Source organism: Drosophila grimshawi, unplaced genomic scaffold, assembly GCF_018153295.1.
Source record: "Drosophila grimshawi isolate 15287-2541.00 unplaced genomic scaffold, ASM1815329v1 contig_1377, whole genome shotgun sequence".
Taxonomy (NCBI): domain Eukaryota; kingdom Metazoa; phylum Arthropoda; class Insecta; order Diptera; family Drosophilidae; genus Drosophila; species Drosophila grimshawi.
In genome coordinates this window covers 3,686,032-3,700,781 of record NW_025062900.1, presented here as the reverse complement: position 1 = coordinate 3,700,781, position 14,750 = coordinate 3,686,032, and the positions used below count along the sequence as shown (strand labels likewise).

Here is a 14,750-nt window from a genome sequence, read left to right as displayed (position 1 = left end):
CAACTTTCTAAATGCAAACATGTTTGGAGTTTCGTAAATGCCGTGCTCGATTGCAAAATCGTTGCACAGCTCTAGTTTGCAACGGGTGGCAACCTTGCACAGCGAGTTAGTGAAATCCAATTTAATTGCAGCTAAAATTCATTCGTTCTTTTATTGCTGCTAAATATTGTAAATAGTTATTTCGCGTTCTTGTATATATAGACAAAAGATAATGTGCAGCATCAATAAATAGCAATAATACCAAAAATCGTGTATTTCATGAGCAATAAATTTCTTGCCGTCAAATCTGTACGTGTACGAAGCAGGAAAATCGAACAACTTTCTTTTTCCGTAGTGTGCGTGTGTGTGTGTGTGTTGAGTGTTGGTGTGCGTGAATGTGTGTATGCATGTGTGTGTGTGTATCGTATGCAAAAAAGCGCAGCGTAAAAAACAATTTATAAAAAGTGCGCAACAACTAAGTTAAAAAATTCACAACAATTATTAGGCTAGCGGCTGCCTTGACACGCCCAGTGCTGCGAAACGCCTACGCAAAATACACACACACACAGACAGCTGCAGTTGTCGCTGCTGCTGCTGCTGCTACGAGTAGTAAACAAACAAAAACAACAGCAAAAACTGAAAAATGAAGAAAATCCTGTCGAAATTCGACAGAAATGAGAAATTGGAAAACTCGCACAACAGCTCCTCATCCAAGGAGACAAACAGTTTCGTTGGCAAGGTTTTCACAGTCGGACGAGTCACTGTCACCGTCGAGGATGTCTTGGCCGAAGGTGAGTCTGTCTATATGTGTGTGTCTGGAGTGGGAGTTTGTGTGTGGGAGTGAGAGAGCGCTTATCAAAATCTGACTGAGTATGTGTGTTGCGTTAAGCACAACTGATTGTTTTCACTTGATTTAAAGTGTAGAGTTTCCAGTGCGTCAGATAAGATTAAAAAAACAGTATATATATTTACATTTTCAATGTGGGGCGTAAACAGCTGCACTGCCCCCTGTTAAGCTGTCGGCACCACTTGTCGCGTGCTTCGACCGAGAGAGGGATAGAAAAGGAAATGGTTCGTTTTCTGCTACACAAATCGATAGAAATTCATTCAATTATGCGAATTAATTAAGCCAATAAAGTAAAAACTACTATTCTTTCTTGCAGCAGCCGCAAACAACGGTGCCATTTGCAAATGGCAGAGTTCAGTCAACGCAAGGCAGCGGTGTCAGTGTTGCCAATTTTCAAATAGTTTAGCTTTTTTTATTAAAATAGATTAGAAAAAGTTAAAGCTATACTCTAATAGGAAAAACTAAAAGCTTAAATGAAAAAAGCAAGATATAATTTAAAAAAAAGGCTAAATTGGCAACACAGACATTCTACGTGGATATATTTGCCGTTTGTCCTTGAATTGAAGTGAATAATATTCTGCACTACTGCAAATGACGCCCCTCAATTGCTGAGTGCTTTGCAAATAGATTGCCACTATTTTTAACAGCTGTCAGACATTTCATTTGCATGTGTGTGTGAGTGAGTGTGTGTGTGTTGATGTATGTATGTGCTTGGAGTCTCCTTTTCACCTTTTACGCTTGGCTACAGTTATTGATATTTTACTTTTCTTTTTTTTTGGCAACTTGGCAGCCAAAAATGTTGTTGTTGCTGTCAGCTGTTGTTGTTTGCCGTTGTTTCATTCGACAATTAAATGCCAGCGTTGCCAGCTCAATTACGTTTGTTTTGCACGCAAAAACAACAAAAACACACATTTGAATGACTAAGTGCAAGAAGCAGACTAAGCTCCAAAAACATAAGGAGTTTACCGCTCATGCCGCCCCCCTCGTCCACATTTCTGCCTGTTAAGAGTGGCACCTGTCGCTATCGCCATCTTTTTCATCTGTTTTTGCGTTTCAAATTGACTTCTCAACGTTTTCTCTCGCTGCTGCTGATGCTGCTGCGTTACAATTGCAATTACAATTTGTGCATTGTTATTGCTGTTGTTGGCCACTCACAACCTTCAGCATTGATTAACATTTGACGTTATAATTTCACAAACGCCAACTAAAAAGTCGAATGGAAATCGACTACAGCTATACACAGTTACTGCTACATACAAAGTGTACTGTTTCTTGATATTTTTGTTGTTGTTATTGCTGCTCTGGTTTCTGCCCCCCTAAATGATTTTTATTATTCTTGTCATTGTTGTTGTTATGGTTGTTGTTGTTGCTGTTGTTATACGTGACCTTCAATAGTTTTGTACAAATGTACACATGTACCCATTATGTTCATTTGTATGTACATATATTACGCCGCTTTTTATCGTTCATTGGAGTGGCTCAAGAGTAACGGGAAAAGGGGGTGAAGGTAACTGCGTTTGTAGTGTGTGTTGAAAAACAACTTCTAATGCGCTGCATAACGAAATACCCTAATAATCTACATAAATTGCATAGCTAAGCCAATTGTTGATTAGCTTTGCTTGATTAAATATATATATATAATATATATTTTCTAAAGTAAGGGGTGTATTAATCTTAATAATACATAATTTGATAGAGATAAGCAATAATATTTCATCCTATGTAAAAGAGACTGTTATTACCATAGTTGTGAAATGTTAAATTTACTAGTCTGAGCAGATAAGCTGTCAGAGGTAAACAGTAAAATTGCATGCTATATAAAGTCGACTGTGATTAGCATAATTGTTAAATGTTGAACTAAGTCAATCAATTCCTTTAAAATGCAAACTTTACAAGTTAGGTTCTAGACTTTGTGTTTTTTTTTATTTATTTTTTGTATCTCAGATACGAGTTTCTTGCTTGGCCTCCAATTTGTTGTTATTCCAGCTGTCAACCGTCTAGACTTTAGACGACCCTCTCATACAGACACCCACGATATCAATTTACAATTAACAAATACATTTGTCGTATTACAGGCGGTTTTGCCATGGTTTTTCTGGCTCGTGGAAATGGCGGAGGAAGTGCATCGGCCACAAAATACGCACTGAAACGTATGTACGTCAACAATGAGCACGATCTGAACGTGGCCAAGCGTGAAATACAAATTGCCGTAAGTGGCTTAATATTGATTAAATCTATGTATATACACATTTATCATTTAATAAACTGTTTTATCTCTGTATGTAGAGCAATTTGAGCGGACACAAGAATATCATTGGGTACGTGGACTCGAGCATTACGGCCACCGGGAACGGAGTGTGCGAGGTGCTGCTCCTGATGCCATATTGCAAGCATCACATGCTGGCCATGATGAATGCTAGGTGAGCTATGGCCAAAACTCAAATTCTATTAAATCTCAGTCAGTTGGGTGGGAGGTTAGTAGCATTTAACAAGCCCATCCTTATGCTGCTCGTTAGTTCAAAAAATTAATAACTTATCCCGCAGGCGACACCTTTAATTATACCCTAATAATATCTTAATGGGAAAGTCATAGAATTGGTTACCTTATTGCATACAAATTACTAAACAAATTAATTTGTCTTGCAGATTACACGTTGGCTTCACCGAGCCGGAAGTGCTGACCATCTTCTGTGATATTGCCGAGGCTGTCTCACGTTTGCATTACTGCCAAACACCCATCATTCATCGGGACCTGAAGGTCGAGAACATTCTGCAAACGGACGCCGGCAATTTTGTGCTCTGTGACTTTGGTTCCGCCACAGCAAAAACACTAAATCCGCAGCAGCACGGCGTCACCGTTGTCGAGGAGGAGATCCAAAAATATACGACGCTCTCGTATCGTGCACCCGAAATGATCGATTTGTACAGTGGCAAGAGTATAACGACCAAGGCGGATATCTGGGCCCTCGGCTGTATGCTCTACAAGCTCTGCTTCTTTGCCTTGCCCTTTGGTGAGAGCACGCTAGCCATCCAGAATGGCCAGTTTGCCATACCCGATAGCTCCAAGTATTCGCGTGGCATTCACCAACTGATCAAATACATGCTCGACACGGACATGGAGAGGCGACCAAATATTTGGCAGGTGTGCGAAGTCGCCTTCCGACTGGCGGGCAAAGAGAATCCTGTCCAAAATCTGCACGTAAGTTAATTAATTGTTAATAACGCCTCTTGTTTAGAACAGCTTTTTATATTTATTAAATTAAGTTTATTTATTTATTTGAGGTCAACTTATGTCAGTGGACACAAAAAAGAAAAATAATATGTAACATTTAAATTTTTCTCTTTGGGTTACTTTTAAATGTGTAAAACTACCTTTTCCTACAAATTTCACAATATCTAAAAAAAATATCCTTTTTGGAATAAATTCCCAAGCTAATTTTCTGTTTATTTTGTTAAAGTATAGTTGCTGATCTAAACAGAAAATGATGTTGCGTAAGAGTGGTTTCAAGATTGTATACATTATATACACATATATATTTATATATAAATTTTTTATCTTGCAGAAATCGGCAATGCCTAATTTTGAGCAGTTGTTGATACCCCCCTTTGAGTCGGAGGCGAAGCGGATTAATGCCGCCGCTAAAGCAGCTAAGCCACAGCAGAACGTTTCCCTTGTGGAGGCGGGCACGAGTGTGGCGCCACGTTCGCGTCCCAAGGGCTCGACGTCGGTGCATGGGCAGAATGCTCTGGGATTGGGGTTGCCACCCAGTCCATTGCCGCGACAGGGCATCACATCGCCACAGCCGCAACCGATTGTTGAGCAATTTCAAGCCAATTTTCCAGCAATGCCCGCTGCAGCTGCAGTAACAGGAGGAGCAGCAGCAACAGTAACAGTAACTGGAGGAGCAACAGCAGCCGCAACAGGAGGAGCAACAGCAACTGTGCCGGCAACAGCAGCTGCAGCGCCAACAGCTGTTAACAGTCTGTTCGAATCCAGCGCCTATCCGGATCCATTTAATGAGGCACCTGCAGCAGCAGCAACTACAGCTGGTGTTGCAACAACAGCAGCAGGCATAGCAACAACAGCAACAGTTGCTACAGCTACTGCAACTGTTGCAAGCGATGCAGGCAGCGAATTACAGCCTGTGGATGCAACAGCAGCAGCCATCAATGAGTTGGGTCTGCCGGGCACGCCCACCAAACACATGCTAACACCGCCCAGGGGAGGAGGTGGAGGCGGCGGTCATCGGCGCAATGTCAGCGACACTTCGGCCTTTAATAAGTAAGTGCCACAATTGCAGCTACTCAATATGTGTGTGTTCTTTAATACCCTGAACTCTGGCGAAAAAGTGTGTAATGATTTTGTGCAAATGTATGTAACAGGCAGAATATATATATATATACAAAGTTGATAATATATATAAAGTATAGGTATATATATAAATGAAGTATACATATTCATAAGTGGAATCAACAGTAGAGTCGATATAGCCCTGTCCCTCTGTCCGTCTGTGCAAGCACGCGAATCTCACACACCATAAGAGCTAAAGACTTTACATTTGCAATATAAGTTCTCGAATACCACTCGCAATTCAAGTTTAGTTCATTTTATCGATAACTGTTTCTTTGTCTCGCAAATATCGATACATCTCGTTTTCCGATAGCAATGAAAGCCACAATATTAAAAACAGAGGCTTCTAATTGATATATACTATAAATGAACATATTATTGATCAAGCATTTTCATATGAAATGCGAACACTTGCACACCTACTTACATATGGGTGTGCAAAACTTATAAGATATTTAACAGCTGGGTTCAGGGTATTAGCGTAGTCGAGCTCACTCGACTGCAACATTTTTACTTGTTTGTTTGCTTTGCCACTTGTCGATGTATTTCTGTTTGTGACTTGCTTTTCTCTTGCTTTCACTCTTGTTGTGCTTCCACTGTCTACTGTCATTCGAAACTTAAGTGCCACAAATGACGATGACGCCGCATCGCAGAGTCAATAAACAAAATATCTAATTGTTGTTTAAGCCTGTTTATAAGCATTCCATTTAATTGATTTGATTTTATTTGCCTTGCTATCTTCCTTACACCCTTTTTGTCATCATACATTTCACTTGCAAAAAATCTCATGTTGCGTATTATTAGAACCTTTGCCAACGAGACGAGTCAGTTTCTGGCGCCGTACAACAACAACATGGCAATGTCGATGGCCGATGGACCGCAGAATGGGGCGACACTAGCCAGTGCCGCCTCCAATCCAGGCATATATGCCGGTAGCAGCAGTACAACGGGCGCCTTCTCGCTCTCCAGCAACGAGCTGGCCAAGCAGACAATGGATAAGCGTGTCGAAGCCTGGAATCCCTTCGAGGAGGAGCAGCCCTTCAGTCAAATGACCGAAGATCACATATTCGAGGCTGAATTCGACAAGATACGACAGCGCGGCAGTCAAGGCAGTAAGTGAAGAAGTCAAATACTATTCAATTCACTCGGAAAAAAGATCGACCTGAAAACTAGAAAGATTTTATTGTTCTTAGAAATAATTTGAAATTCATTAATTAGAAAGAAAATGCTTGTCTCAATCGTCAATCCTAAAAATATATTTTCTACATAATAATTTACCCTTGGCACCAAAAGTATATCGAATATTCGAAAGTTCAGGTCAATTTTTTCTGAGTATACTAAAAAAAATAATTCAATATTAATTATTTGCTTTTGTTGCAGGCATCACGGCCAAGTCTGCATCGACCACATCTACACTGACGCCGACGGAGCAGAATGCGACTGTTGCAACAGTGGCATTAACAGCAGCTGCTGCCGCTGCTGCAGCTGTTCCTGTTCCTGTGCCTGTTGTGGCAAGCGTTGCTGCTGTCTCGCCCAATCCAAATCCAGCAGTGGAGGATCCATTTGGCTCGGCACCGTTCAGTTTGCCGCCGGGTCTGCGCGAGAAGGCGAGCTCGCTGCGCAAAACTGGAGGTAAAGCATGAAATTTTGAATTTTAATAATGTTGCAAAGCCAGAAATACGTTTAGTTTCTCGATTGTTGCTTTTGTTTGTTGCTCTCAATCTCTCGATCTAGAAAGTGAAAATGAGTTGAACGTAGACGTAGTCTAAAATACCCATCCCACATTAGAGTAACAGCAACAGCAACAACAACAGCAACCAGAACTACAGCAACAACAACAAGAACAACAGCAACATCGACAACAACCAGCAGCAACAACAACGACAACAAGCAACAACAGCAATGCGACAACATCATTAACAACAACCAATAATAACAGAGAGAAAGCTGCGCTGAGCTTTTAGATTATGCTTTAGCTGTCAGTCAGCTTTTGAGAGAGAGCAGAGAGAAGTGAGAGATAAGAAAGAGATCGAGTGCGGGCATTGGGTGGGTTGTGCAGTGAAATAAGCTTTTAGAGTGCCATAGGAGCGACCCTTATGATTGATCCTCCTGTCATTACTTAAAAAAAAGAGAGAGTGTTATATATACATTTGTTTTTGTACATATTAAAATGCACTCAAATACTAATCTATATTTATAGTATCTATTGACAAAGAACTTTACTTTACTTTACTTGATCTATTACTAAACTTCCAACTCCAATCTAAGCGCTTCTAACAAAACAAATTATTTGGTGCTGGTTCTATGCTAGATGAAAACAACAATTATTACTTAGTAAACAGTAACACGTAATCTAAACAGTACACGTAATTAGTGGTTGTGGTTTTAATTTAATCGAAAACATATATTTTGAACATAAATTCAAGCAATGTAATTTTTGTAAAATATTCTCTTTGATGTGTATGTGTCTAATGGCTGTTAATTGCAGTAAAATATTAATAACAGCGCATTAAAGCTGCTTATGTTAATGCAGCAAATGTTGTGTCAATATAACAGCTTTTTAATTATTTTGAATTGTATTTTTTTAAAGTTATTTCAAATTGATTCAAATTCAGCCTTTCGACATATACTTTCAACATTTGGTATACTTATTGCTATATAAATATTTCTGTGTGTTTTGTAAACTAAATTAAGCCTAAGTGAATTGATATCATATGAAAAGAAAATGTGTTTTTTAAGCAATAATTTGCTGCATATCAAAATTAATTTTTAAAAACGTGCAATTCTAAATATTTATGCTAATTAACTAAAGATTATTGATTAGAGATTATTCTGCTACTGCTCAAAATGACAAAATTAGAACATATTACAATTTTATTTTAAAATTCTTTTCGTTTTTCGTTTTTTTTTTTCATACTTTTTGCAAAGTTCGCGTCAAGCTGCGTTCGCTGTGGATGTGGCAGCAATTAAACAAATGATAAACAATATTGTTATTATTATTGATCAACGAAATCAATGTCCAATCAATGCTAGACAATATATATATGCATACAATATATATATATATTTGCACAACAGTCCATAGGCAAAAGAGATTTTTCGTTCCTTGAAAAGCGACCACAACAACAACAAAAAACTATTTAATAATGTTCAACTTAGCTATTAAAACCAAAAAAGAAAACCTGTTAATACTTGTACATAAATGTTATTATAAAAACATTTAAAAAAAAACCACTCCAACAATTTAAAGTATTATTCCAAAGAGCAAATTTCTATAAATTGAAAAATATATATGAGAACAAATTTGAAAAACAATTTGAAGAACAATGAAAGCAACAAAAGTCAGGTAAACACGCTATTAGCAAAAGCAAATCAAACTTCAGATGGCAGTTATATATACTCTATAAATATATATATATATACATATTACACACAATATATAGATATATATATTTATGATATAAACAAGTTGGACGCGAACGAAAGCAACGCGGAGCGTTATTTTTAAGTTAAAAAAATACCCAACAATAATGAATTTGTATGAGAGTTAAGCAGCGTTCTAAACTGATTTCAAATGCAATAAACAAAACAAAAACCAAAAAAACAAACAACATTGAATTAGCTAATTTAAGCAACTACTTAAATTTAATATGGGAATTTCAATAACCATTTACTAACACAAGGGCTATGCACAGGACAATTATACCTTACTTAATTTTAATTGTAACAAAAATTAAAATATTCCATAATTAAATTTTTTTTTAAAGTAAACCATTTAATATTGTAAATATTTGTGATTTTTTTCAAGTTAGTACCAATATGAAAACTTCCTTGTATTAACTGTATTTGACAGTTTTCTATGTATTTAATTTAACGTCTTTCTAAACAAAAAGCGATTATTTTATACTCCATTCTCTGATAATTCTAAATTCATCGTAATTCTAGTAAATATTAATATAACAGCGCTGTAAAATGATCATAACAGCGCACTTAATCTGTTATGCTAATGCTAATGCAACAAAATTTATGTAAATGTAACAGCGCTGCAAAATATTATTTTATTAACAGTTTGTTAGGCTTCAAACTTCTTTCTTAAAAACCCTATTCATGAGTTTCAACTATGAGTTAAAGTATTTAGAGACTTATATTATCCACATAAATTGCATTCGTCATTTTAAATTCGATCGAAAAGTTACAAAATCAGCTAGCTATATTCTTCAGCTAATCATGAATGAAAACTTATTGTAGTGTCCTGTGCATAGACCCTTAAGCCTCATGTATATCCTTAGATCATCGCTTAACTCACACCCAAGGATGACATCGAGCTACAGCCATCAAATTCGCGTTTTCCACGTCATATTTGTAACTAATCCTAAATGTTAAACACACGACAAACCACTAACAACAAAAAATAACACTCAAAAACAATAAATATTACACACATTAATGAACTCTTTAAGCACTCAGGCATCGTCACAAGCAAAACAAAAAGAACACCAACAGATCCCCTTCTCGTAACTAGTCCGTAAACTCATTACCTTACTGCATAAAACGTACTTGATCTCATCCACAGCGAAATTCATCGTTAGCTGCTCCTCGGGCGGAGTTACGCCGATTGCCACAGCTGGCGGCGGCAATCCAATGGTCTCATCCAGCTCATCCAAGTGGCTGCTATCGCCCACACTGGAGGAGGATAAGACTTCGCTGATTGGCAGCAGACTGAAAACCGATTCGGATGACATTGGAGGAGGTGGTGGCGGAGGAGTAGGAGGAGGACTACAATCGGAGGCAGTTGCGGGTGGTGGTGGCTTTGTCAAGTTGCCGCTGGAGGATCGCAACAAATACGAGAAATTGCGCAGCAATGATCAGCCCACATCGGATGATTCCGATTCGGAGTTCTTTCAGCAGGACAGCGATGAGGGCAACAAGAAGGGTGCGGCGATCTTCAAGCAGATTGTGACCAGCAACATACCCGAAACCATACACAAAATCCAACAGGTCGCCTACCACAACATGGACAAAACCACAAATTTGCCCATCGTAAAAAAGTTGCGCCAAACGGCGACCACAAAACGACCCTCATCCTCTGCGCAGCAGGCGGCGCAACAGCTCAACCTAATGGCAGCCGCAGTGGCTGCTCAGGCGGCACAAGCCGCTGCAGCGGCACAAGCGGCACAGCTGGAATCGGATGACGATGCGGATTCCATTGGATCGGCGAGTGATTTGCGCGCAGAGGACGATGATCTGTTCGATGAGAATCCGCGTGCTGGTTCGCTGGCAAAGCTGCGACGTCCGCCACCCCTCGATATGGACGGGATCAGTGAGAGCGTGAAGACCTGCTCCAGTTCCGCTTATCATGCCGAATGCGAGAGCGTCACCACGCACGAGGATGATGTGCGCAGTCGTGTTGTGGTCAAGGTGCGTCTACGTAAAAAGGATCGTGCGGCGGCAGCTGCTGCAGCAGCAGATCCAAAAACCGCCTCTGCGGCGAGTGGTGGCATCAACATTAATAGTGATGAACTGAGTCCCACATCGAGTGATCTGCTGCACAAGTTTGGGGATCGTCCGCTGCTGCTGGACGATGAGCTGGACTATGGTTCGGCGGAGAGCAAGAGCAGCAGCAATGAGTCATCGTCCGCGCAGGCTGTGGCAACTGCAACCGCAGCTGCTGCTGCTACCCAGGCAGAGCTCAGCGACGAGCTCGATGTGTTTGCCATGGCGCCGTTCAAGCTGCCTGTGGGTAAGCCGCCCAAGCGACGACCCAGACCTAGCGAGCCGGAAATGTGGACCTCGACGCCGGTCAAATCAAGTCAGCCCCCGCCGACTGCTGACTGCAATTTTGCCAACTTTCCCGAGCCGGAAGTGAATGCCGCTGCACCCCAGCTAGATGAGTTCAATGAGCCCATCTTTAATCCGTTTATTGGATCTGTTGCATCAGAGGCAGAGGTGGTAGCAGCAGGAGGAGGCGGTGGCGACGGCAGCGAGCAGCGGGATCTCTTTGGCTCTGAGCCATTTCCACAGGTAATACGCAAATGTATCGTTGTCGAACAGCCAACGCTCCCGCTCCAGCTCCAGCTCCAGCACTATCCCAAAACCAACAACAACAACAACAATATCAATATGCATAATAATAATAATGTTAAAGTAATCCCCGCCAGCTGCTCACAGCTGGTGACAATCAATCATTCGATTATAATAAATAAAACGCCCGAACCACCTCCGCCGCTGGCTAACAATAATAATAATCACAAGATTAGCAGCATCAGTAGCGTCTATGTGAATGTGCCAGCCGCAAGCAGTTGCTCCGCCAGCTCCTCCAGTGGCACCAACAACACCAGCATCACCTCAACCAACACACAAGCAGCTCCAGCTCCAGTTCCAATTCCAATTGCAATACCAGCACCACCAACCGTACCCGCAATTGCTGTGCCCGCACCACCTCAGCCACAATTACAATTACAACCTACACATTTGCAGCCGTTGCTGGCAATTGCTGATAATGGTTTTGTGCAAATCTCTCAAGATCGCTGCTCGGACTTTACACCGGACGATGAGGAGGAGCCGGTGGTGTTGCGTTGTTCCGCCGACCTGGTTGCGGATGGATCCAACCACATCCCGGCCACGGCAACTGTTAAGCCCAAAAAGGAAAAGTCCCATTTGGCTGTGAGAGCGCTGCCCGCCAAGCTCACCCAAAAGGTCAAGGGGCATGCGTATAAAAAGGTCAGCGCCGGTGCACTGGGCTCCACCTCATCTCTGAGCTCCGGCAGCAAGCAGAAACATCAGCGTCTTCAATATCAATCCCATGACGATGATGATGATGATGATCTTGCTGTCGCCCAGGATGAGAATCGTGTTAGTGGGGCTGGTGCAGGAGGAGTAGGAGTAGGAGGAGCCGGTAGCAGTCGCAATTTTCAATCGAATACCATACAGAACTCGGCAAAGACTGGCTTCAGCAATATGAGCTTTGAGGATTTTCCATCGGATCAGGAAATCGATCGCATGTCCAAAACAATACCCTTCGAGGTGGTGCGCAAGGAGAAGATGCTGCTCGAGGCCGAAAAGAAATTTGGTTCGCTCAAGCGGCGCAATAATCTCTTCTCTTAGAGAAAGAGTGGACTGTTATCGTTTATCGGTATCGATAGAGTGGTCGCTCCAACATTGAGATCTTTCAGAAATAGCAATCGTTGTAAATTTTCATTTTTTATCCTACAACACATTGGAATATAGTTTGTTTTGATAAGTATTTGTTTCTAGTAATTCCAATATTTATATTCATCTTAATAATTATAATACAATGTAAAAACGTAAGAGTTTAATATAGCAATGTATTTTTGTATTATTCGAGTAATTCAAATTCTTTCAAATATCAGAATATCATCATCAAATATTGAAACTTTAAACTGTACTTTTAAAAACTATTATGTTTAAAACACCTTCTTTTTTTTTAGGTGTATCATCATTCCAAAACTTATTAAGCACTTGAATATATCGTATTACTTAAAGTATATAGAATAGTTTATATAAATATTGTTTAAAACGATCCAATTATCGAGCGACCACACGGAATGTTCCGTTATCCGTTATCAGCGTGTGGAAAATTCCTAAAAAAAAATATATATATATAAATGAAACAAAGCAGAGTAGAGACTGGGACAATGTTTAAAAAAAATGATACAAAATTGTCATTAGCCGGATTATCATCCGGTTGGATGATAAAACCCGTAGCTTTTTTGCTTAATTTAATTTTTCGATATTCCGTTTTGTACTTTTTTTTATATCATTTGCATTTTCGCAATCATTACGATAAGCAGAGCCGCGACACACAGACACAATGAACTTCCATGCACATAACCCGATACATATACATACATACATTATACATACATACATATATATATATAGCCAATATACCGTTACAACGGCAGATAATGTATTTTTTGAGCAAAGTATTTCTCTGATTGTTTAATCAGAGCACGAAAACTCTTAAGGGAGATGATGACAAGGGCAGCTGACCTAAACTTGGGAAGAGTAAAAATATGCATATAAATAACAACTAATTGACAATTGATATCTATATACGAATACTGTTATTTAGTGCAAAAAAAAAATCGAAATGAAGAAAACTGTACATTAGATATACGTATTAAATATATATATTTATTGGCACATTTGAGCTGATGTTGCAAATGATGAACACAATAACACAATGGATTTAGAATTTATACGATGCGTAAGTTTACCAAAGTTACATTTATTGTTTAATATGGCATTTTCCAATTTGATTTGCTTTTGTCAAATTTACTATTATTTATTTATATATACATACCTATCTATATATATACATCTATATACAAAACATCAATGTGATTATAATACCCTAACACCCCAAAAAGATCAATTATAAACAACAATAACATTATATATTTACTAACAGCCGTTGAAAGAATGGCAACAAATATTTAAATTAAATTCGTACTCAATTTGTTTATGAATATGTATTATTATCGACTATATAAATTATCAATATGTATTTATATATAAATATATACTTATTATTCTCAGCGAATAAACTTGTTTCTCCACAAATCAAGCAGTTTACTAGGTGTTTTATTTTGTGCAACAGCACAGTAATAAATAAAGCTGAACGAAGGTGTTGTTATTTAAACACTTAGCAACAAAAACAACAACTGCATTTGAAATAAACAAAATACTATTTTAATTTTGATTTGCTTTATGGAAAATGTTATTTAGCATGTACACGCACCATTGGAACAAATGTGGTTGATTCATTGGCTAAAATTCATTGATTAAAAATGTGGCATACTTTTAGGCGCAGATAGGTGACAACAAATTATATCAAAAATATCCTTACAGATCTTCAAAGTACATGGCAATTTAGAACTGCTTCTTCGAAGTACCCAAACAATTAAAAAATTCATTGTCAGAACGAGAGGAAATTAGGCGAAATAAGTAAATAGCTTTTAAATGGATGCATCTAGAATACATATACCCTAGATATTCGATGCTAGATGCACTTATTAAAAAGAATTTCCCTACTACAAATTAAATCCCTTCTCACTGTGATAGAAATCTACAATCTAGAAACCATATATATTCATGGGATATATGGATTCTAGATGTCATTTCCAGGAACTCATGGCACTCGATGCCGTCGCTCGACTCTGCAGCCAAAGTTCTTAAGAGAGAACATCAATTTGCCATCAAGTGTCAAGGCTCATCAGCCCAGATCCTGTCTAACCGCTGGGATGTGCTGCGATGCATGAGAATCAGCTATGTTGTGGGTAGCACAGAAGTCAAGACTCCTATGGGAATCTCTAGCAATTCGACAGCTGTAATTTATAGGGCTAATAGCCCCAAGTAAATTTGGAGTTGCACTGTGTCAATAGTCCACCCTGCAAAATAAAAAAAAAGTGCAGCTACATTTTAAAAACATTCCACATATTACAGCTATAAATTATGCACAATTCAGCGACCTTTTTATTTGCAACGCCAGCTGTCAACAGTGTCAACTGTACATTTATTTTGACAGCCGCTGTTGTCATTTCTGCACGC

At 39.2% G+C, this 14,750-nt stretch overlaps 1 protein-coding gene across 2 annotated transcripts; it reads left to right on the top strand.

Moving 5' to 3' along the window:
• The first annotated feature begins 148 nt into the window (after positions 1–148).
• On the top strand, positions 149–13,465 carry LOC6561866 (AP2-associated protein kinase 1). Of its 2 annotated transcripts, XM_032736713.2 has the most exons (9): positions 586–770; positions 2,902–3,035; positions 3,113–3,246; positions 3,473–4,025; positions 4,390–4,681; positions 4,766–5,108; positions 5,982–6,289; positions 6,558–6,809; positions 9,751–13,465. In XM_032736713.2, exons 1-9 carry the CDS (start codon positions 623–625, stop codon positions 12,279–12,281), a joined length of 4,695 nt encoding a protein of 1,564 aa, XP_032592604.1. In that variant the 5' UTR covers positions 586–622; the 3' UTR covers positions 12,282–13,465. The 2 variants fall into 2 exon arrangements, with proteins under 2 accessions (XP_032592603.1, XP_032592604.1); XM_032736712.2 differs by lacking the exon at positions 9,751–13,465 and adding an exon at positions 6,912–8,464 and having other exon boundaries at positions 149–770; positions 4,390–5,108.
• Positions 13,466–14,750: the final 1,285 nt, after the last annotated feature.